At 52.1% G+C, this 23,965-nt stretch overlaps 1 protein-coding gene across 1 annotated transcript; it reads left to right on the top strand.

The window, feature by feature from the left end:
- Window positions 1-9,193: 9,193 nt before the first annotated feature.
- Window positions 9,194-23,399, top strand: VPS37C (VPS37C subunit of ESCRT-I). Its single transcript, XM_049779995.1, is given in 10 exon segments — window positions 9,194-9,249; window positions 19,714-19,857; window positions 20,909-20,932; window positions 20,934-21,081; window positions 21,566-21,648; window positions 21,974-22,141; window positions 22,143-22,328; window positions 22,330-22,497; window positions 22,500-22,554; window positions 22,557-23,399. Coding segments are annotated over 9 exon segments (1,011 nt in total). The 5' UTR covers window positions 9,194-9,249; window positions 19,714-19,764; the 3' UTR covers window positions 22,643-23,399.
- The last annotated feature ends 566 nt before the right edge of the window (window positions 23,400-23,965 follow it).

Raw genomic sequence — 23,965 nt, 5'->3', positions numbered from 1 at the left:
CTGTCTCTCTCCCTTTCTGTTTTGGGCTACCCTGGCAGTGCTCAGGGGTTATTCTTGACTCTACACTCATCATCCCTGGCAGTGCTCAGGAAACTATATAAGATGCTGGGATCAAACCCGGGTCAGCCATGTGCAAGGCAAGTGCCTTACCTGCTGTACTATCTCTTAATTTTGGTTGCAGTGGGCACACCCAGAGGTGCTCAGGGGCTACTCCTAGCTCTGCACTCAGGAATCACTCCTGGCAGGGTTTGGGAGGGGGGACCATATGGGGGCCAAGGACCCAAACCAGGTTGGCTACATTCAAGGTAAACACCCTCTCTGCTGTACTATATTTCTGGCCCCCATTTCTCTCTTCATGAGGGACCACCTTAATTTAGTCTCTAAAATGGGGAAATGAACCCCAGAAGGCAGAAGAGACTTGGCCAAGGCTCCCCACCCACACAACTAATGGGATTTGGTTCAAAATAGTGTTGAGCTCTAAGGTGTGGGAAAGTGTGAGCCTTGAGCAGCTTTCTCTGGAGCTATGGGATTGTAGTCACTTGGCTACAAACTGGGGGATGAAGCTCTGGGGATACCAGATTTTCTTGGGCCAGCAGGCCTGACCAAGTCAAGGATGGCCTGACTGATCACTGACTGGTCAGGGCCTGAGAATAATGGCCTGCAGTAAGAGGGATTCTGACATCTGATGTCTACAGAAGCCCTGAAGCTTTGAGATTTGTCCTTTTTATCTCCTTCCTTCAGGTTCCCTGGGGTCCAGGACAGACTATGAGTCTGGCTTACACCAGCTGAGCACTTTATCAGCCCTCAGTTCATTCCCTGTATATTGCTCTTGGCAAGAATTGTGTGTTGGCATGTATGTGTCTTGGGTCCCCTTGTGTATGTGTGTGTGTGTGTGTGTGTTTGTATGTGGTATGCCCATGCCTCTGTACATTTCATGGTCCCTCATGGATCAAGCCAGTGTCAGTTCCTGTCCTGGGTTCTTAACCTTTGGAGTCTAAACAGATTCTTCTTGGTGGGGTCCTGCTGTGGTTCCAGAAGACAACAGGGTGTGTGGACTTTTCTGACACTCTCTGAAGCTGTGTTTCCCCTGGAATGAGGTGTCTTTGTTTCTACCAGCACCAGGGAGTTTATTGGAGGATCTGACACCCATCGGCCTTTGGTGTCCTTAGCCAGTGGTTCAAAGGTGCCCATGGATGGCAGAGTTCAGCTCTCTTGCTCCTGGTGAGAGCACTTTTGAAGCTGGACTTCCTATGGGGTCAGGTGGAGCATGTCTCCACCGGGTCTGTATGAAATCACCCCCATTTTTGTCTTACTTCCTCTTCTGTCCTTCATTCCTTGCTTGTTTGTCAAATACATCCTTGTACATCAAACCTCATTTCAGGACTGACTTTGGGGGATCTGACCTAACATGGACCCCTCCCAAGTATCCCTGGATCACTTTGAATATGTTTCTGCTGCTTGATTTTCTGAAGCCCCCTCAACACCCTACTGCTCAGATTTTAGGGGACTGGGGTCTCTCTGACTTGTTCAGGAGAAGTGGTTTGAATGAGACCAAGTTCTGTCAAAACAACATTCAGGGGCCCGGAGAGATAGCTCAGTGGCGTTTGCCTTGCAAGCAGCCAATCCAGGACCAAAGGTAGTTGGTTCGAATCCTGGTGTCCCATATGGTCCCCCGTGCCTGCCAGGAGCTATTTCTGAGCAGACAGCCAGGAGTAACCCCTGAGCACCACCGGGTGTGGCCCAAAAACAGAAAACAAAAAACAGAAAACAAAAAAACAAAACAAAACAAAAAAACCAACATTCAGGCAAAGCCTAATAGAAATCAGAGTAAACACAATTTCTTTTTCATGGAACCATCTAGGAGTCTCCAGGGTGGAAGGGTGTGTGTGTGTGTGTGTGTGTGTGTGTGTGTGTGTGTGTGGTGGGAATTCTGCTGGTCAGTTCTTTAGTGAGGAACAGAGATGAGCGCTGGCTTGCTTGACTCAGGGGAAGGGGGCATGTGACTCTTTGGGGTTCTAAAAGGTTTCTTCTTGCAGAAAGCTCATATTACATCGGCCATACTTCATTGCTGAGTGGCATGAATGGCCATGTGGGAGAATTCACATGGGTGAGTGTGAGGGGAAGGGTGGGGATCCCGATCAAGAATGTCCATCACAAGTCACAGTGGTCCCACTCGTCTTTCACAGACTGTTCTTTCCCTCCCCTGGGTCAGTGAATTCTTATTCAGCGGGATCTTGTGAGAGTCAGTCACTCGGCTGGCTGTTAAGGAGGTAGCAAATTGGAACCGGAGAGATAGCACAGCAGGGAGGGTGTTTGCCTTGCATGCAACTAACCCATGTTTGATCTCTGGCACCCCACATGCTCCCCTGAACATGACCAAGAGTAATTCCTGAGTACAGTATCAGGAATAACTCTTGAGTATCAGCAGATATGGCCCCAAGCCCAGACCAACCCCCTCAAAAAAAAAATAAACAAACAAAAAGGCAAACCAATCCGGAAAAAAAATTCACACACTCTGCTTTAAGAAAGCATGTTTATACACACCATTTTGCTAGGATAATACATGTCTTATGTCAACATTGAATACAATCACAAAGAAGATAAATCTGTGAGTTCTCAGGAAACTTATCAAACCCAGTAAAATAGTAAAACTGTCTCACATGAATGCACCCTTTCAGGTTTAAGATTAGCTGCATATTATGAAAGCCTTAAAATAAATAAAATTTAAAGGGAACAAAACTTGACCAGGTCCCCCTCCCCACCCCATTCAAACAAATTTGGATGTAGGCCACTTTGAGCTCAAAAACATTTCCTTCCCATGATTGCCTCATGGTGCAAAAGGGATGCAGGAGTGTCAGCCATTAATTTACGAGCAGTTAAGAAGCCTGCCCACGTTAGGGAAGGCACTGAGATCCAGCTACCAGATGGCCCACAGGCATTTCTTCCAAAAAAAAAAAAAAATTCCTGTCAAGACTCTATTACTGTCATAAAGTCTCCATCCCAAAAAGTGCCCGAAGGAGGGAGCCTTCTGAGCAGCAAAGTCACATTCTCTGCCTAAAGTGAGCTAGAGGTGTGGGTTGGGGCGGCAGAAGCGAGAGACAATTTGATCTGGGGGCATGCGATTTGCCAGGTGCAAGAAAGGATAGTTTTTCTTGCAGTGAATTCAGAGCATGGAATCAGACCTGCTACTTGTCTGGAATAACGTCTTTCCACCAGTTCCTAGTCTCTGTTTCTCAAATCCTTGGTCTTTGTTATCTTGGTAGCAACCTTTCATCTTCCCCTCTTTTGATGACAGATGACATCGGTTCTTTACCCGGTCAACCAGTAAAATAAAATTCAGTGTAGGGGAAACGAAACCAACAAGTTTTGGGAAGCCACAAAGACTCTTTTGACTGTAATGTATTTTCCCAGTCTCGGATCAGTCATCAGAAGGATCGAGATACTTTAGGGTTAGGGAAGCTCCTGCTTCTGCAGTCAGATCCCAAAGGGTTGAGACTTCCCAGGCTTGCAAATGGCAACTGTGCGTCACATGCATGAGAGTGAAGGAGTGAAATGGGCAGAGATTTTCCTCCTTTTTCCCTCCCTACTCCTCTCTCTCTCTCTCTGTCTCCCTGACTGTCTCTGTCTCCTCTCTTGTCTTTTTCTTTCCCATTTCCTGTCTCTGTCATCTCTTCTCTTTTTCCCTGTCTCTGTCTCTCCTATCTTTCTCTCCTCACCTGTCCTTCTCCTCTTTCCTATCTCCTGCCTGTCATCTCTTCTCTGTCTCTCTCTCTGTCTGTCTGTCTGTCTGTCTGTCTGTCTCTCTCTCTCTCTCTCTCTCTCTCTCTCTCTCTCTCTCTCTCCTTACTTGTCTTACTTTCACTCCTTACTTGTCTTTCTCCTCTTTCCTATCTCCTGTCTGCCATTCTTTTCTCTCTTTGGCTGTCTCTCTCTGTGTCTCCGTCACTCTGTCACTCTTCCCCTACTCCTCTCTCTCTCTCTCTCTCTCTCTCTCTCTCTCTCACACACACACACACACACACACACACCTCCTCTCATATACATCAGGGTCACTTTGATTATGAGCAGAACTGGGTATATACCTAAGCCATGGTACATGGGAACACAGTCACTGATCAGAATCCCAGAGCCAGTGGGTTAAGCTGAAAAGGCTCCTTAGAGGAATGCCAGAAACCCAGACAGGAAAAGAGAACGCTTTGTCAGGAACACCTCTGTTGAGAGCTCATGTCCTGACACTTTCCCAGACTCTCTCCCTCCTTTGCTCTATTTCTCCTTCCAGTTCTTCCTCAGATGGGCCAGTGTATCCTGCCTGCTCCCTAAGCAATGACGCTGTTGATGGAGAGTGAGGTGTGGGGCCTCGTCCACCTTCCATGTCACATCTGTGGCTACCACGCACACATCACTTGCAGTTACCACTGTGGGAAGTGTTGGTAGCAGCTGCATGAGATGATGTTTAAAATAGTCTCTGCTTGTTCTTTGAGAAGAACTATGCAGAGGGGGTGAATGCCAAATAGCAGATAGATGCTGACAAATGAGGAAATGATAAAAATAAAAAAGGAGAAATGTGAGTGCTGGAAGAGCATACAATATATCCAGTCTTGGAGGGGTATAATAGGACTTTCCAGAAGGTTAGTCTCAAGCAAAAGGGCTCGAGGGGCAGAATTTGAAACCAAAGAGACTCACTGAAGGCGGCTTACTTATCTTTCCGGTGGAAGTACAGCGGGGTACAGTGTTCCCCCAGAGAGTCAGTTCTCAGGATGCTTCTGTGTTGTTGTATTACCAGGTGTGATTACCCTCCATTTCTCTGACCACCTCACAGTTCAAAATGATTACTTTAGCTCCAGCCATCACATTCATTTTTCTCTCTCCAGCACAGTTCCAAGGAATGAAGGAAATGCTGAATATAAATCCTGCTAACCCTTCAGTATTGTTTTCTGTTCTTGCCACTCAACCACACTCCCTGCTCCAGGAGTAAAGGAAGGAACATAGGACTAAAAATGGTAGCACATTCTAGGAATATGCCCTGGGGGGCCCCCAAAACACAATTTAGAAAAGCCCTCTGTGCTACTATGTTCATTGTAACATTATTTACAATAGCCAGAATCTGGAAATGACCCAATAGCCTGAGAACAGATGAGTGGATAAAGAAATGATGGTACATCTGTGCAATGGAATATTATATAACTGTCATAAGAATGAAGACTGAAATTATCTTATCTGTGGGTGGATATGGAAAGTAGTATACTGAGTGAAATGAGTCAAAGGGAGAGAGATAGACATTGAATGATCTTATGTGTGGGATATAAAAATAGATAGTACGGTATTATACCCAAATACAATAGATATGAGGGCCTGGATGATCCGTCCATGGTTGAAAGCTTGCCACAAATAGTGGAGGAGTGAAGTTAGGGCATAGAGGGGACTACTATGACAGTGAGAGTTGGAAATGATCCCTCTGGACAAGAACTGGGTACTGAAAGGAAATGAAGTGTTATGCATGATTACCCCTTCGGTAACCATGTGTCTAAAAGGAAAAAGAGGAAGAGAGAGACAGAAAGTGAGGGAGAGAAAGAGAAGAAAAATGTCTGCTACAAAGACAGGCAGAGGGGCCGGAGAGATAGCATGGAGGTAAGGCGTTTGCCTTTCATGCAGAAGGTCCGTGGTTCAAATCCCGGCATCCCATATGGTCCCCCGTGCCTGCCAGGAGTGATTTCTGAGCATAGAGCCAAGAGTAACCCCTGAGCACTGCCGGGTGTGACCCAAAAACCAAAAACAAACAAACAAACAAACAAAAAAAAAACAAAGACAGGCAGAGGGGAGGGCAGGGGAGGAACTGGGAACATTGGTGGCTGGAAAAGTGCATTGGTGAAGGGTGTTGTGTCTTGTATGACTGAGACTCAATCAGAAACAACTTGTAACAGTATATCTGATGGTGATTCAATTAAAGACTCTATTTATTTAAAAACTGTAGGACACAAATAGCTTTATGTCTCATCAAAAAAAAAGTTAATATCACCTGAATTCTCAGAAACATTTTCTTTTTTTTAAATTATCTTTATTTAAACACCGTGATTACAAATATAATTGTACTTGTATGATTACAGTCATGTAAAGAACACCCCCCTTCACCAGTGCAGGATTCCCACCACCAATTTCCCAGATCTCCCTACTCCCCACCTCACCCACACCTGTACTCAAGACAGGCTTTCTTTTTCCCTCATTCATTCACATTGTTATGATAGTTTTCAGTGTAGTTATTTCTCTAACTGCACTTATCATTCTATGTGGTGAACTTCATGTCATTAGCTGCACCTACATGGGAGGATGGGGGGAAGTAAGGGTTGGGACTGAGGCAGTAAAATATTAGAAATGAGCTTTGTAGGGCAGTATCAAGGTCCCAATACAAGATGGATATTATGGATATATAGAATATATGCACACAATAATATCAATATGAAAAAAAGAAAAAAAATTTCCAAAGTGTCCCAATATAAACCAGTGCTAGAACAGCCTGCCCTCCTCCCAGAGTGCATTCCCATTAGTGTAGGGAGAGATAGGGGGGAAGCCTGTTGACCCCTATAGAGTCCACCTAGACCAGTGTCCAGGGAAAGACTGAAGTCCAGGGGAGAAAAACCCTATACCTGGCAAGAGCTGGTCTCCAGAATCAAGGACGAAATCGGAAGCCAGATGTCTGCCCACCCTCCTCCCCATGCACCTCCCCCCCCTGGAGTATGGAGGGAGGGGGGACCCTGAGGACCACTAAGAGTCCACCTGAACCCACTTCTGGCCATCTGAGCTGGCACCCAGGGAAGGCCTGGAGTAAGGGGAAAAAGACAAGGACGGCTAGGGGCCTGCCATGCCTCCCAGCACTCGCCAGGCTAGGGAGAAAAGCTCTGGTATGGGGCTTCCCCAAACCCTATACCTGGCAAGAGCTGGTCTCCAGAATCAAAGAGGAAACCGGAAGCCAGATGTCTGCCTGCCCTCCTCCCCATGCGCCTCCCCCCTGGAGTACGGAGGGAGGGGGGAACCTGAGGACCACTAAGAGTCCACCTGAACCCACTTCTGGCCATCTGAGCTGGCACCCAGGGAAGGCCTGGAGTCAGGGGAAAAAGACAAGGACGGCTGGGGGCCTGCCAAGCCTCCTAGCACTCCTCAGGCTGGGGAGAAAGGCTCTGGTATGGGGTCAGAAACATTTTCAACCAGGATTCCAGGCAGCTGGTAATGGGAATTGAGCTGACATCATTAATGTTAACCGCAAACCATTTATGGGATGGAGCCATAGAACAGTGAGGAGGTTACATATGACCTTACATGTGGCTGACTTAGGTTCTAGCCTCAGCATCCATATGGTTTCTGAGTCTGCCAGAATTCCTGAATGCAAAGCTAGGGAAACCACCTGAGTATTGTTGGGTATGGCCCAAATCCCCTCTCTCCTTCCACAAAAATAAGGGAAATGACTGTTAACCAACCCTGACCTTCCTCAGAATGAATCCCTGTCTCAGAAAGGTCAGATTTGAAATAGTCTCTCTCACTTATCACTTCTGAATCCTCAGGGATGACCAGATTGGACAGGGGCCATTTCCTGACCAGAATAGTATTGATTCAGACCAGTCAATGACATCTGTCTTAGTCAATCTGGATGGTTCCCTTTAGAAACTGAAATAGAAAATGCAAGACTCTACTGAAAAGAGTGATTACACCAATGAGAGAGAGGAGGGTCCGATTCAGGCCAAGGCCTTGAAAACTGCTCTTGCTAGTGTTATGAGGTAGCCCTGAGTTCTATGAGACTGACCGATAACACAAACCCCAAGTGCTTTTGGAGAAGCTGGCTTGAGTTGGGTTTCATTGGTTTAAACTTCATTGTCAAATAAGGTATTGAATTTTGCTTGGCATGGTTTTCTTGGCCCAAGAAACCTTCCTTTTAGTATCTTGTGTTGACAAAGCAACAGTTCTGGATATCACTGAGAGGCAAAATGGGATGGGCTTTGGTTCCTTGTTGTTGGGCTTGCTTAGGCCTAAATCTGGACCATAGAGATTTGTGAAACTTCCATAATTTAGGACACCCTTACCCCTCGCCACCCCTTATACACATCCACACCCAGGGCCTGGCAACATCCAAGCTCTCTTGGGAAGACTCTGGAAGAATCCTTTAATCTTTTAGCACCTGTTTTCTTCTCCAGTTCCCTGTCCAGCTGTTGACCCTTAATATCTTGCAGTGACCCCCAAACTCATTTTCATGATTTCCATCTCTGGACCATGAAACACCTTGGGAGCCAGAGGAGAGAAACATACAATAATGCATTTGCTTGTTTGCTTTGGGGGCACACCAGGGGATGCTCAGGGGTTACTCTGGTTGGACTCTGCATTTAGGATTCACTCCTAGGGGAGAAACAGTGCTTGACAGGAACTGCAAGCTTTGCTAGGGGACATTGCACTCAATTTCAGTCCTTGGGGACAAATGTGCCAAAGATGTGGAAGTGTGATTTGCCATGGCAGAGGCTGCATTCGATTCTTCTTGTATCCCTAAAACCTAGTAGTCTCAGTTTCCCCTAAAACCTAGCCCAGAAAACTTCAGAGTTAATGTCTTTTTGTATTTAGGCTAAGGCTTTAATTTTTTCATTTTACCCATATTTTTCTGGGCCAATGCAAACAACAATTGCCACTCTCACACCGTTATTACTGTATTTTTTAAACTCTTATCCTTTTTTTTTAAAAAGAGCTTACTAAATATTTTGCTGGTACTTCAATGAATTCACTGTGAGTCAATAATTTTCAAAAATATTCTTTCCTTCCTCTTCCATCTCTTTAGTTTTTCTGTCAATTTTCTTTTTTTAAAAAAAAACACGTAAAAAAAAGAAAAAAGAAAAAAAACACGTTGCTTTTGGACTCCCTAAAAATGTATGATTATCAGTTATGTCAACTATGTAATGCATTTTCTTTAAAGAAATTAATAATAAAAAAAATTCCCACTAGCATCTTTGAAAGACTGGCAAGGGAAGCCTGCGCAGGCGCACTCGCTGTAGTGAAGGCACACCAGGCCCCGCCTGGTGGGCATTTCCGTTTCCGGGTCGGGGCCTATCGCCCAGGAGGAGCGAGTGGAGGAGCAGGCCCGGTGGCCCGGACGTTGGCGGGGGGGGGGCTACATCCGGTGGGAGGGGGCGGGCCTTGCGGACCCCGGAAGTGTGGCGCCGGCCTCGGGTTACTCCGAGGCAGCAGCGGCGGCGGCGGTTGCGGCGACAGTCCCGGAAGGTGAGCGGGACCCCGAGGGGGAACGGGAGAGGACGGGCTTGCGGGGGGGGGGGGTCGCAGGCCACCTCCCCTTAGCAGAGGCCGGTGATTGGGCGTGAGGGTCGCGTGACTCCGCTGCCCCAGCCCCTTGCACGCGGCGGGGGGGAGAAGGGAAGGGAGGAGGAAAAAAGGGGTGGCCCTGCCCCCTAATCCCAGATCCCGCCTGCAGCCCCGCCCGCCCCAGCACCCCCAAATCTCATCCCCAGACCTCTCCGCCCTTCTGTTGCAGCACCGGTTTTGGTGATCTGAGAGGAGTTTTGCACACTGTGCTGACTTGACAGGGCCCAGGGGCCCCAGTTGGGGGGCTGGTCTCTCAAGGAGCAAAGTGGGGGGCAAAGCAGGGATCCCCCCCCTCACTGCTGGGCTTTGGCTTCCCAGGCCCTGAGCTGGTGGCTCAGAGAGGACCTTGACCCACCCTTCCTTCCTTAGCCTTTGTGGCAGAAGCAAGGCAAGCTCTGACCTTCCTGCCTCTGGTCGCACCTGTCTGTCCCGCCTCAATTTCTGCACGCAAGAGGCTTGTGTGTCATTGTGGGGGGTGTGTGTGTGTGTGTGTGATTTTTTTGCAGGAGGACGGCTTGCCCCCGGTCTCCCTGTCCCCACCTCAATTTCTGCATGCAAGAGGCTTGTGTGTCATTGTGGAGAGTGTGTGTGTGTGTGTGTGTGTGTGTGTGTGTGTGTGTGTGTGTGTGTGTGTGTGTGAGTTTTTTTGCAGGGGGACCGCTTGCCCCTGGGCTCCTTTTTAGTGAGGTCCCTGGTAGAGTTGTGAGGCCTCCCTTCAGGGTTTCTGCAGCTAAGCCCCAAGTAGTCCTTGCTGCTTTCTCTGCTGCAGTGTCCCGGTTCATTAACCAGGCATAGGATATCCTGTCCTAGGACTTCCCTTGGTCCTCCACTCCAGGAGTTCTCTGCCCCCTGGGGTTTTTTTTTTTTTTGGGGGGGGGTACGGGCTCTCTTGAATCTGGCAGTGGATTTTTATTGGTCTGAGCTCCGTTTTCTCCTATCAACTGTCCACCTCCTTCTGTCCTTCTTTGCCTGCCCTGGAGTTGGTGTGTTGACAAAGAGATGTGGGGACGTTTTGAGGCAGTTTTCCCAAATTGCCACCCTACAGCTCTATGCATTGTGGTTCTGGATAGGGGGTGCCCAGCTGCCAAGTTGAGCATCCACTCTCCAAGTGCCCAGAAAAAGCATTTTCCCCTTACATTTCCCCACAGTCTGGCCCCTGCCTTTGCCATTTCCAGGAACTAGAAACTTGGCTGTGGACTCATGGGGAGCATTTGTCCAGATGCTGCAATTTGTTTCCTTGCCTGGCTTCCATGTGCTGTGGGCATGTTCTAGGGCCTGTTGTTCTTTGTGAACAAGTGGAATCCCGAGTTCACATCTTGGAAGGTGGTGGTGACTCTACAGAACAGTAAAACTGAGTCATTAGAGGCTTTGCGATAACTGCTAAGCAGTTGGGATATTTTTAAACCCCTCAGTCTTAAGTCGGAGCTTATGGACTTGTCCTGGCCGGAAGGAACTTCTATGATTGTTGGTAAAGACACAGCTCACCCCGATTGGGGTCTCGGAAACTGAGTTCCTTCCTTATGTTGGAAGGGGAATCCAGGAAGCTGCATTTTTTGTTTGCTTTTTTGGGCCACACCCGACTATACTCAGATCTTATTCCTGGCTCTGCACTCAGGGTCACTACTTTTCTTTGTTTTTGTTTTTGTTTTTGTTTTGCTTTGGGGCCACACTGGGTAGTTCTCAGGGGTTACTCCTGGCTTTGTGCTTAGAAATCACTCCTGGCAGGCTGGGGGACCATATGGGATACTGGAGATCAAACCCGGGTCCATCCTGGGTCAGCAGCATACAAGGCAAATGCCCTACTGCTGTGCTATCGCTCTGGCCCCTTAGGGCCACTTCTGACAGTGCTCAGGGGACCATATGGGTGCAGTGTATCCAAATTGAGTCAACCTCCCGCAAGGCGAACACCTTCCCCGCTAGATTATCGCCTCAGCTTCCAACCCTGCATTTTAATCAGGTACACTGGGGGAGCCTTATTCATGTCAGGCAGACTTGGGAGGCGCCACTGTATGAAGCTTAGAAGTGCTGCACTTGGCAGTGGGATTATGTTACTATTTTTTTTTTTAGCCACACACAGGATTACTCCTGGGAGGCTTGGGGGACCATATGGAGTGCCAGGGATTGAATCCAGCTCAGCCGTGTACAAAATAAGCGCCCTTCCCACCGTCCTATCACTCTGGGCCCCTGGAACTGGGCTTATTTCTAAGAGTTCCTGCTTTGTGCATTTTGCTGTGAAATGCTGCTGGTTGGTCCCTGGTCACAGTGGTCACCTGATTAAGCAGCCGAGTGAATCATCTTTGGACACTTTGGCCTGGTAGTTAGGGGCTTTCCAGGCTGACACAATAAGTTCCATGAGGATTGGATTTGTGGGGAAAATCTGAGTTTCTGTTCTCTGTTGGGAGTTGGCAGAAAGTTCCGATCTGTTGCACTGTGCCGTCGATCTCTTGTTTTGTCCACAATCTCTGAGGTCTAGGCACCCATGAATTCAGCAGCTACTGTTTCCCTGGTCTTCCCATCCTTGGTGTGCTTTTGCACACCTTGAGCATTGTCAACCAACAGGTTTATCATGATTTAGCTGACAAGCAGAGGAGCTCTGGGGCTCCTCCTGGGGCTGGGTTCCCAGGAGAGGAGAGGCGAGGCAAGAGGTGAGGTTCTCCATGTACTTGACACAGCAGATAGCCTAGGTCAGGACTTGACACAGATAACCCAGGTCAAGTATGCAGAGCATGATGATGACTCCAGCCCACTGTCACACTTTCCTTTTGGGTTTTGGACCCCACCCGATGATGCCTAGGGGTTGCTCCCGGCTCTGCACTCAGCAGTTACATCTGGAGGTGCTTGGGGGAGAGATTATATGGGATGCCAGGGATCGAATCCAGGTTGATTGCATGCAACGCCAGAGCCCACCCCATTTGCTGCACCTTACCTGGGGTGGAAAGAGTAGGCACAGCTGGGCTCTGTTCTCCTGCTCAGCCAGCTCTGAGTTCCAGTTTAATTTCTCTGCGAACGAGGCTTCGTAGTGTGTGGTTTGGATTGGGGGAACATACGAGGCTTGTGGTTGGATGGTTGGCCCGAGTCCAGGTTCTTGACGGCTCTGTTTATATACTCTCTAAATCCAGTTCTGTTCAGTGGCTGGGTGGGCCTCTCCTGTGGCCTCTGTTTTCTTCTTCTACAAGCTATTCACAGAGGGCGGTGAGAATTGTGGTTGTGGTTAGATTCACCCATTTCTTCTGGATTGCTTTTTGCTTCACACAGCTCTGTGATGGAGCCCCAAAACATTCTGGAGGGTTCTTGTCTTTGATGAGTGAGTCTCTTTTGTCATGAAGTCAACCTTTTCCTCTTTGCTCTGAAATCACTATGCATGGCTCTGTCTTAGTCCGAGAGATGGTCCGCTTTTAATTTTTCCTGTTTGTTTGTTTTGGGGCCACACTCAGGGGTTACTTCCGACTCTGTGATCAGGTATTCCTCCTGATGGTGCTTCGGAGACCATATGGAATGCCAAGGATTGAACCCGGATCAGTCACATGCGAGACAAGAACCTTCCCTACAGTGCTATTGTTCTGGTTCCCATTTAAAAAAAAATAGTTGATGATATTTTGAATACAGAAAGTACATCTCTAGCCCAATGTCAAATAAGCAACCTGATTTAAGTATGACGAAACCTTGACTAGATATTTCTCCCATGAATGAATGAACAGAGGACGAATGAGCCCTCACTTGTGATCAGGGCCTGCAAAGATGAAAATCCCACTGAGCTACTTCTGCCTGCCTGATCCCCAAGACCTGGGACTCGCTAGTTCTGCCTGGTCGGAATGTGAAATGCACAGCTGCTCGAGCACAGAAGGGCAATTTCTTAACAGCGAGACAGAGCATCTGGTCCTGCGACTCCTGTTATGCACACATGCCCACAGAAAGGGAAGCAGAGGCATAGACACAACCCCCCTTCCATGTTCCTGAGCACCCGCAGACAGAGCGGCCACAGACAGCATTGAGGTGGACAAAGGGTGGCGGCCCACATGCCTCATGACTCATTTTACCAGGAGCTTGATGGGAGAGGATGGGTTTGCCACATAGGTAGATCCCATCTTGGCACCCAGGAAAGGAAGGAAACTCAGAAAAGGGAGAATAGCCTTGGTGATGGTGATGCCAGAGATGGTCCTCTGGCCTCCTCCATGCACTAACTCTAGGAAGGACATTTTGACACTTGTCAGCCCCTCAAGGAAACCTGAAGAAATGGTGTTAAATAAATAGTGCTTGAGTGTTAGTGGATCCAGTGAAAGGTTCCAGAGGTAGGATGCAGTGACAGCCCTATAACAGTCCCCACACTGCAGACTTCAAAAATGGCACGGACATTAGTGAGAGGGGCTGTGCCTTGGGATTCCTGTGAAGCACCCCAGCTCTGGCAAGAATAGAGGCTAGGGACCAGGACAGGGCAGGGCAGTAGACTACTGAGACCAGAGTCCAAGGGACCACGGGGCCACAACGGGCCTGCAGGACCCCGAGGGCTCAGTCAAGTCTGCAGTAGGCAAGGTCCAGGGCGCGGATACTGAAACCTACTGCTTGGGTTCCGACTGAGCTAGTAGAAGGGTGGGTGAAGAAGTTGGTGGGAGCGGGAGCTAGCTGCCGGCTTTGAACTCTGTCACATTGGGGAGTGGAGGAAGGGGATGCCAGCAAGGGGGCCCAGCAGGAGCAGAGACAGGGAAGCCGAGCTGGGAGTCCTGGAAGGGTCCTTCTGACTAGGCTGGACATAACGGGTCACACTGTTAGTGATTGGGTTGTTCTGGGATATAATGTTATGGAGCTGGACTTGGTCTGAGGACGGACAGACAAGAGATACACAGACAAGACAGATACAGAGACAATACAGACAGACACAGGACCGCCAGGGCTCATCCCTGAGCTCAGAACTAAGAGTCAGCCCTGAGCACTGCCGGGTGTGGTCCAGAAACTCCCAAGAACTTGCTTCTTGGCAATTGCATTGCTGGAAGCAGAAAGCCATTGATTGTGGTCGCCGCCAGTTTGTGGCTCTATACAGATGCTGTCCCAGGAGAGATCTAAGTTCTCTCTGCCAGGCTCATGTGGGAAGTGAGTAATTGGCGACGGAAAAGGAGCTCAACCCCAGTGAAAAATCTCGGCGAGAAAGCCACCCATCAGCCCGGCCAGGCCCTGCAACCTCTCCCTGTCCTTATCATGGCCCTGTGTCATAGAAGACACCTAGATGCAGAGAGATTAAGTGAACGGTCTGAGCGCTCCCGCCAACAGGTGCTCACTGGCCAGGGGCCGCTTCTAGACCCATGTGTCTAACTTTGGTCGAGCTCCCCTTCAGGGCAGCTGCTCCAGTTTGGGGATTCTGGGCCTTGTGGCCTGGCTGAAGTGTTTGACCTCTCTCTGGGGTGCAGGGAAATGTTGTTCCCCATTTTTATTTGTGGGAAATGGGGCTTCTGAATATGCCCCGCTTCTCAGGAGTTAGGTGGAAAGATTTCAGGGCTGTGGAAAGATTTCAGGGCTAGTGCTCGCCAAAGCAGAGCTGTTTCGTGGACTTGAGCATGAGGTGGGCCATGTCATGGCGGAGATCTTGGACGTGAAGACAGATAGTGGTGGCCACGACTCTCATTTGTCCTTCTGAGCTGGTGGCCACTCAAGACTTTGTTTCCCCGTTCTGTGGACTCCATGGGCAGTGCAGGCCAGTGGAGAGACACATATAAGGAATAGCACATGGACTGGACACTGCAGACTTGCTGGGAGCTGCAGTGCCACTTCTCACTGTCTGCAGAAGCTGGGGGACCCCTGCCCTCAGGGTCTTGGCCCTGGACCCCTTTGTTAGTTGGTCCTGCCCTGTGCTTCTCCAGGTGGGACCTGCCTGCTGGAACTTTTCGCCTCTGCTCCTTGGGTGCTCTGATATACAGGCTCCCTCTTGCCTGAGTACCCAGAGACTGGCCCTCACTTCTCTGCCATGCTGGTTGGCATCACCCCTGAGAGTGCCCAGGTCCGGGGCTGGACTAGAAGGGGTGGTGTAGAACAGCAGAGCTGGGAGAGTAGTTAGTGTGCCCCTTGGACACAGGGACTGAGAAAGTGGGGAGAGGAGATGGGTTGGCCAGAGGGTGGTGAGAAAATGAGGTACCCGGGTCCTGGAGGTGGGGAGACCCTGGTGGTTTCTGGTTTGGCCGAAACCTGGCATGCAGCCCTAAATGCTCTGAGCCACTTGGATAGAGATGCTGGCTCCTGTGCTGGCCCCGGCCTTAAAAGGTGAGCGCTAGGTCTTAGGGCACATAGTGTTGGTGGAGAAGAAAGGAGAAAGGAGAGATGGGGAGGGTCAGAGTGCACCCCTGGTGGAGGGAGGTGAGCAAATAGGTTATGGAGAGGCCTGAGAGGCCAGTCGGTCTGGGGAGCCCATTAGTGGGGCTCAGTTCTTGGAGTAGGGAGCTTTTCTTCTCTTCCTGCCATGAACAGGCTTGCTCATCTGTTCTGCTGCTTCCCACTGGGGAGGGGGGGCCCTGCCTCTTGGAACGGGGGTTCAGGTGGCAGGATTGAGTCAGTGGACTCCAGTGCATTTCTTCATGTCAAAGTGACTGTCCTTCAGAATGCCTTGTCCTAAGATAGTGCCTCATGATAGAAGTATGAATGGAGCATGCAGCTTACAGATGTACACACATGTAATGTACATTCCTCATGGATGCATGTTTGTAATGTCCACCCATAGACGTGCATGTATATAACATGTTTCCCCTGGATGCATGTTTGTATGTTTGTAATGTCCATCTCACACAGATGTGCTTGAAGCATTCATGTGTGTGCCCCACAGATGACATGTAATGTCCACCTTGAGTCTGAAACTCAGGAGGTGTGACCGGGTCTCACAGTTAAAGAGTTGAGAGCTGTCAGCAGTCTTGGGGTCAGGGGACCCCCGCCTTCGCCTTACTCTGCATCTAGAGGTGGGGGACGGCCTGGACAGAGCGGGCCGCTACTGTAAATTGCCTGGAACTGGCATCCCTTACTCTGTTCAGTTTGAGCACAAATTAAAAATCCTAGCATTTCGTTTCTATCTTTGTGCTTGCATGCATGTATGTATATATGTACATTTATTCACATGCATTTTTGTGTACAGGAAGGTACACTTCTTTGCGTGCATATGCACTTGCGTGTGTGTGCACCTGTGCCTGTGTCTGCCTGGTTCATTCCTGATGCGAATGAGGATTTACTGCACTTGGGATGGGCTCCCGAAATCCCAGTGTGGAAGGTGGGATCGGGAGCATGGAGGAGAGCTGAGTTTTGCCCCCTCAAACCTGGCAGGTGAGTGGCAGAGCTGGACCACCATGGTCCTGTTCTGTCTTGCCAGGCTGTAGGACCAGGTGGAACCGTGTTGGTGGTGTGTGGGTGTGTGTGTGTGTGTGTGTGTGTGCTGGCCAAGATATGGCACAAGGTATGGATATCAGGTCCTGTTCTGTCTTTGCCAGGCTGTAGGACCAGGTGGAAACTTGTGTGTGGTGTGTGTGTGTGTGTGTGTGTGTGTGTGTGTGCCAGGGTTCCTGTTTCTGTCTTGCCAGGCTGTAGGACCAGGTGGAACCTTGTGTGTGTGTGTGTGTGTGTGTGTGTGTGTGTGTGTGTGTGTTGCCAGGTCCTGTTCTGTCTTTGCCAGGCTGTAGGACCAGGTGGAAACCTTGTGTGTGTGTGGTGTGCTGGCCAAGATAGGGGCACAAGGTATGGATATCAGGTCCATTGGGCCAGTCTTGGCGCCTGGGAGAGCTGTGGAGTTCAGCTGCCCACAGGTCCAGAGGAAGAAAATGGCTAGGAACCCTGGACTGACTGGATTGGGATTCTCATGATCACACACCTCACAACCTCACATTAACTCCCAAACCAAGAAGGTTTACGGGCCTGAACCCTGATTTTCTTGGGACCCAGGATGGGGACATGGGTATTTTTCTCAAACTTAAGTTCCATGCTCAGGAGCCCCCAGCGGCCTGTCCCAGAGATGTTGGGCTCTCTGGGCTGGCACCTTAATGTGAGGGCCTGAGGATGGGGAGCACTCCAAGGCTGCACCTGGCAGTGCTGGGGGGCCAGTGTGATGCTGGGGCAGCACCGGGGCTGGGTCCTGCCTGTACTGTCTCCCCCGCACACTGTGCTGTCTCCCTGCCTCTTGCTCCCTCCCTCCCTCAGTGAACAGAATTAGGACACAGAGTGGGAGGGGAGAGAAAGAAGAAAGGGAGACACACAGACACCATCCGTCAGTGGGCACCATCCCAGCCAGGGCTGCTCATGGAAGGCAGCGATGGGCAGCCCCAGGCCAGACTTTGTTGCCTGAACCATCTTGTCCTCTGCCCTGGCCCATGTCTGGGGGCATTCAGGCCCATGCCTCTGCCAGTCTCATGGCTGGCAGGTGGCTGTGCCTGAGACCCTGGTCCATGTGAGCCGAGCCTCCCATGGTATTGGCGTTTCAGAAGGTGCCAGGCCTGGGGGACTTGGGGTGGTTTCTGAGTGCTGTATTATTATTTTTTGTTTGTTTAGGTTTTCTTTGTTTGTTTGTTTTTGGGTTATACCCAGCAGTGCTCAGGGGCTACTCCTGGTTCTACACTCAGAAATCACCCCTGGCAGGCTTGAGGGACCATATGGGATGCTGGGATTCGAACCACTGTCCTTCTGCATGCAAGGCAAACACCTTACCCGCTGTGCTATCTCTCCAGTCCCTGGTGCTTGTATTTTTAAGTTTATTCAATTCTGGGGCCTGCGTACCTGCTCTTCTCACCCTCACCTCGCTTTGGACTAAGGGGTTTCTGAGCAGTAGAGGGGAAGCATGGACAGATTGTGGGTTTGGATGTCCCCCCTTTTTCCCTTCCACTGCTGGGTGCATGATTGCCACCCCCATGTAAGCTTTGGAGAAAGAAGGGGTTCAGAACCCCAGTGTCGGGCCACCAGCCTTGGACTCTTTGGTCTGGCTGTGGAATATTCTGGGGTTGGCATGCAGCTCAGCAAGGAGAGTGCTCGCCTCACATACAAGGGGGGTCCCTGAATTTCCTTCTGGCAACCCCCACCCCCAAAGTGGCCTAGATGTCTGTAGGGCTTCCCTGTAGTTGTGGGCCACCCGTGGTGGAAAGTGGACAATGCTTGGGCCCTGGCGGTTAGTTAACCTCCAGGAAGTTATTTCAGCTGTCCTGGGATGGGATCAGGGCACACTCACCTTCTAAGGAACATGCCCCGGGGTTCAGGTGCACACCCAAGGCCTGGCATGCCTTGTCCCAGAGGGGAGGTCTGGGGCAGAGATTCTGGCCTTTGGAGAACAATCAGATTGCTTATCAGTAATCAGACCTTTGCTGGCCAGAATTAGCTTTAGAATTTGTTGTCTGATCACTCGGACACTTTAGAACATGTAAAGGTGCCTTAATAGCTGAATAAGCCCGTTCTAAGAGAAAATAGGAGGGGAGGAGGGCCAGGATTGGGGTTCTCTCCCCAGCTGCATTGCTGTGTTCTGAGGGGACCGAGGGGGTGCTCCGGGTCCCTCCCTGCCTCCTGTACACAGGGCCCTTAAAGCTCCCTTTCTGCCCCACCCCATCACCTCATACGAGATGGTCACACCAACCTGACATCTACCCTCGAGATGTCATTTGGGTCCCATGACAGAGAAACAGCCTGGAAGGTCACCCTCGTGTGTTTCCATGACTCCTGAGTAACCCCTCTGTGTTTGTGCGAAGAATGTGGGGACCAGATAGGTTCCTGTAGGTCTGGGATCCCTAGACAGAATGGAAAATGCCCCACCAGGGTCCCAAAACACACCACCGACAGAGATCCAACCCAGAGTGAGCTGAAGCCCCTGTGTCAGGAGATTAGGTACACAGGAGCTGGGTCCCTCCAGGGGCCTGACTGGGACCCCTCTGACTTCCCCCTTGTGTCCCCATGCAGAGTGACCACTCTCTGGTCAGAGCAGGTGTCCTATGCATGGTCTGCCTCAGTATCCCGGTCTCCTGCACGCCTGTTGGGGGATTTCTCTTTTGTTCATCAACTCCCAGAGAACATAAAGATGACTGTCTTTGGGGTGTGTGTGTATGGGTTGGGGGGTTGTAGTCAAGAGAATCTGCGATCCACTGAGGGTAGCAGCTATGGTGAATGGGCATGGCTAGGCCATCACCACCTGCCCAGGAGAATTTCCGACTGAAACATTCCTCGAGTTGGGGGGCATGTCTGGATCCCGGGCTGGATCCCCAAAACCGGATTTTTGGTCTGTTTCTCAGTGAGCCCATCACCTAGCCCCCAGGAAGTGTGATTTGCTCTCCTCTGGCTGCTTAGCTTCCTCTCACCCTCTCCTGATGGTTTGGGGGGCTTCCCTTTGGGGGTAGGTATAGCAGCAGTAAATCCTCAGGGTTTGTCTGACAGAACTTATCTGGGTTAGAGGTCCCCCCTGTCACACTGTGTCCCGAAGGAGAGATGGAGACGCTCAGGGACAAGACCCTAGAGGAGCTAGAGAAGATGCAGAGTGACCCCGAGATCATCGACAGACTGGCCCAGGAGGCCCCCCAGGTGAGTGAGGGACCCACAGGAGGAGTGCCAATCTGCAGCCCCCCAGACTGTGTGTGCCTTGAAATGTGGGTGGGACCTGGGAAGATGCCTTTGTTTGCTGCTGGGTCTCTATGTACATTCAGGCCAAGAGGCCTGACCTCACCCCGTACTCCACTCCCATGTTGGTGGTGCCACCCTGGGGGTATCTGGGGTCACAGTGCACTCTCCCAAGAGTGTCACACTCTGGGGCTGGGCGGGTGGCGCTAGAGGTAAGGTGCCTGCCTTGCCTGCGCTAGCCTAGGACGGACACACGGTTCGATCCCCCGGCGTCCCATATGGTCCCCCAAGCCAGGAGCGACTTTTGAGCGCATAGCCAGGAGTAACCCCTGAGCGTCAAATGGGTGTGCCCAAAAAAAACAAAACAAAACAAACAAAAAAAAAGAGTGCCAACACTCTCTGTTCTGGTACCACTGACTGCTGAGGGCCCCAGCAAGTAGAAGGGCCCTGGGGTCATATAGCAGCTCTGGGCTAGGGTCCTGAGGCTGCCAGCTCCCAGGAGGGCCCAAGAGCAGCTTGTCTGAGGAAGTCCTTCCTGGGGAACCCACTTCCTCTGTTGGCCATGTCCCTCATTTCTGCTGGTCTTCTGTCACCTCTCCTGAGCCTGAATCCCCAGGCCTGGTTGCCCCACTTGTCAGAGGTCACTTGGGGCGGGGCTCACAGTGACCTCTGTGTCCTCCTCAGTCAGCTCAGGTCTTGGGGATAAGGGCTCAGGCCTTTGGATCCCTTCCCTCCTGGAAGGCCCTTACTCTCATGTCTTGGGGTTCCCTCCTTGCAGCCCTGTGCACCCCCAGAGGGCTTGATGTGTTCTGTGGCTTTGGACACGCTGATCATAGCCTGTACCACACGAGGGCCATGTCCCTGACATGTTAGCACCACAGCCGGGCACCCAGCTGCCACACTCAGCGATTCCTGAGGTGTCTGGACTTGGGGACCATCCTGTAGATGCCGCTGGGCCCTGGGGTCCCCTTGTGGCACAGTGTTGATTGATAGTTCCGTGTCTGCCATATCCCAGGTCCAGGATCTGCAGCTTGAGCGAAGAGATGGCCCTGGCTACCAACCGGAGTTTGGCGGAGCAGAACCTGGAGTTCCAGGGTCCCCTGGAGATCAGCCGCTCGAACCTTTCTGACAAGTACCAGGAGCTGCGTCAGCTGGTGGAGCGGTGCCAGGAGCAGAAGGCCAAGCTGGGTAGGGCGGTGGGGAAAAGGTGTCTCTGTTCCTCAAGGCCCTCTCAGACCCAGGATATGGGGTACAAGGCCAGATCCCCAATCCCTCTACCTCCAACAGGCTGGAGGTGCTGAGGGTCACAGTCTCCTCTCCACCGGACCACCGTTGCAAGGGCCACCTCCTTCCCACCCCGTGCTGATCCCCTTCCCGACCCACCATGGGATGGGTGGGTGCCAGGAGAGAGCCGGGCATGGGCAGGACCCCACATTGCCAGGGACTCTGCTGGGTCTCAGGGACAAAAGAGTCTTGTGGGGTTGATGGTCAGAAGCCTGATTCTCCTGCACCCCCATTGTCATCTCTGTTGGGGAAGGCTGGGGGGGGGGCATGTCACCTGCCAGACTGCCCCCCCCCCCATCCCTTCTGCTCAGGAAGGCGATCCCAGGGATGGAAGACAACCCCCAGGTGAGGGACACTAGGGGACACTGACCTTCCGCCCTCCTCCTAGAGAAATTTTCTGCGGCACTGCAGCCTGGGACCCTGCTAGACCTTCTGCAGGTCGAAGGCATGAAGATCGAGGAAGAGTCTGAGGTGAGGCAGGCCTGGCACTGAGGGGAAACAGACCAGGATGCCCCTCAACTGGGGCAAAGCCCCATGAAAGGAGTCATAGCAGCCCTCTCTGGCCTCCATGCTGGGGTCTGGCACAGTCTTAGTGGGTGGGCACAGGTCGGCGCTGTCCCGTCTCCCCGGGCTCTGTTGGGTAGCGGGAAGCCACCTACCATCCAGTGGCTGTGCCCGCCGTAGCCACCGTGGGAAGGACAGAAGCCCTGGCAGGCACTTGGGGGTGGGCAGAGGAGGCACAGGCGTAGACCCCTGGACCCCCACCCTCATCTCAACCACTATCTATCTCTCCCAGGCCATGGCTGAGAAGTTCCTGGAGGGCACGGTGCCCCTGGACACCTTCCTGGAGGCCTTCTCTGCCATGCGGGTCCTGGCCCACCTGCGGCGTGTGCGCGTTGAGAAACTGCAAGAAATGACACGGAGGCCGGTGCCGCCTGTGAAGCCTCCGGGGGACGCGCTGCTGGCCCCCGCGCACCGCCGCCCCCGTTACCCCCACAGCGCCCGGCGTGCCCTCTGCCACACCCCCCATGGCTGAAGAGCCCCGGCCGGTGCCCGCTCCCTCACCGATGCCCTCCTACCCGCCGCTGCCCTACAGCCCGGCCCCTGCACTGCCCCCGGGTCCCATGGCCCATGGCGCACTTCCACCCGCACCCCTTCCCCGCGATGCCCCCGCCTGTCTTAGCCGGCACTGGCCCGGGCTACCCTTGGGGCCCCCAGCAGCCTGGGCCGGGCTATCCTGTGCGCCCCCACTCTGGTGCCTTGGGCCCCGGCTATCCTTTGGCCGGGGGCCGGGCCACCAGTGCCGGCTATCCTCAACAGCCCCCCCCTATCCCATGCCAGGAGCGGGGAGGCCCCCGTACCCCACACAGCCTGCCGTGGCCCCACGGGCCCCCCCTACCCAACGGGCCCAGCTCCACCCTACGGCTTCCCCCCGCCCCAGGGCCCAGCGGGGTCCGGGTATTAGTGTCCTGCTGGCCCTGGGCCCCCTTAGGGGGGGCAGGGGCTGTCTTGGTGCCTCCGGGGGTAAGCTGGCACTCGGCATGGACCCCCTCCCTGGGGGGCTGTGGGAGATGAGGAGTGAGCCCCCCTTCCACTGATGAGTCTTCCTTACTCTTCTGGCGCCAGCCTATGGCGTTTCTACCTCTCCCCCTGTCTGTGGGTGAGTGGGGTGGTGCAGGTAAACGCCTCCCCTCCTGCTCCCCCTGGGTGCGACAGATTGTCAGAATGCCCACATAGGAGGCTGCCCCTAAGGCTGTGCCTCCGTGACCCCTTGACTGGTGCTGGCTCAGGGAGCTGGCAGATATGTCTTAAAGCCAGAACTGAGTTCCAAAGCTGAGGCGGTTTGCCCAGGGGGTCCTGGGTGCGGTAGGAAGTCGCAGGTGTGGTCCGAGCCACAGCTAGACAGGAGGGGTCATCCCAGCCTTACCCGCACTCTGGGAAATCTGGGAGGTTGCATGGCACCCTCAGGCAGGATGGGGAAGCCGGCATGTTATGGGACGTTTTGCTCACGCCCTGCCCATATAGGAGAGGGCCAGGCCGCCTCCGTAGGGACTGTCCTTTGGCTGGCAGTTTCTGAGGTGCCCTCTACACCCGTCCATTCACTCCTCCAGTGCCTTGAATCTCATTCACAAACACCCTACCCCCAGCTTCTTCCCGAACCTCCTGGGATTTAGCTCCCCCCAATCTCGCTCCTACCACGGTGTGAGAAGACATGGGGGCATTGGCTTCCCAATACCATCTGTATGGCGAGGGGACCCCATCTTTGTATCAAAGAGGGGTCTAGACCCTGACATGCAGCTCCCCAGCACCCGGAAGCATGTTTGGTCACAGAGGCGACCTCACTAGACCAAAGCGTGTGAAAATGGAGCATTAACTTGGTAGTCCTTGGCCTGAGCTGGGTCCCCACGGCGCAGTGGTGCCGCCGCTGCTGAGGAAGTCCTAGGTGCCTTGACACGTCTCCCCAGTGCTCAGCAAGTTGGGGGCCCTGAGAAAAGACTTCTGGTGCTTACGCCCCTCCTCGGTCCATGACGTGAGTCCTCTGAGCATGCCCCGCGCCTGGCGCCTTGGGCCAGGTCCGTGCTGTCCCTGACCCTGGAGCTTGCTGCCTGTAACTTATTTATCAAGAAACATCGCTCATGGACGCCTCTGGTCCTAGCACCTCCGAACCTGGACCAACTATCGATTGCCAGTATAATTCATTGCCAGAATAAACTTGGATGAGTTCCACGGAGTGGTGGTGTGGCTGCCAGCTTAGGTGGTCTCTGAGTCTCTTTCCCAGCCTGGGGGG

This window comes from Suncus etruscus, chromosome 9 (genome assembly GCF_024139225.1).
Source record: "Suncus etruscus isolate mSunEtr1 chromosome 9, mSunEtr1.pri.cur, whole genome shotgun sequence".
NCBI lineage: Eukaryota > Metazoa > Chordata > Mammalia > Eulipotyphla > Soricidae > Suncus > Suncus etruscus.
The sequence above is the reverse complement of the archived record's forward strand: the minus strand, read 5'-3'. Positions and strand labels throughout refer to the sequence as shown.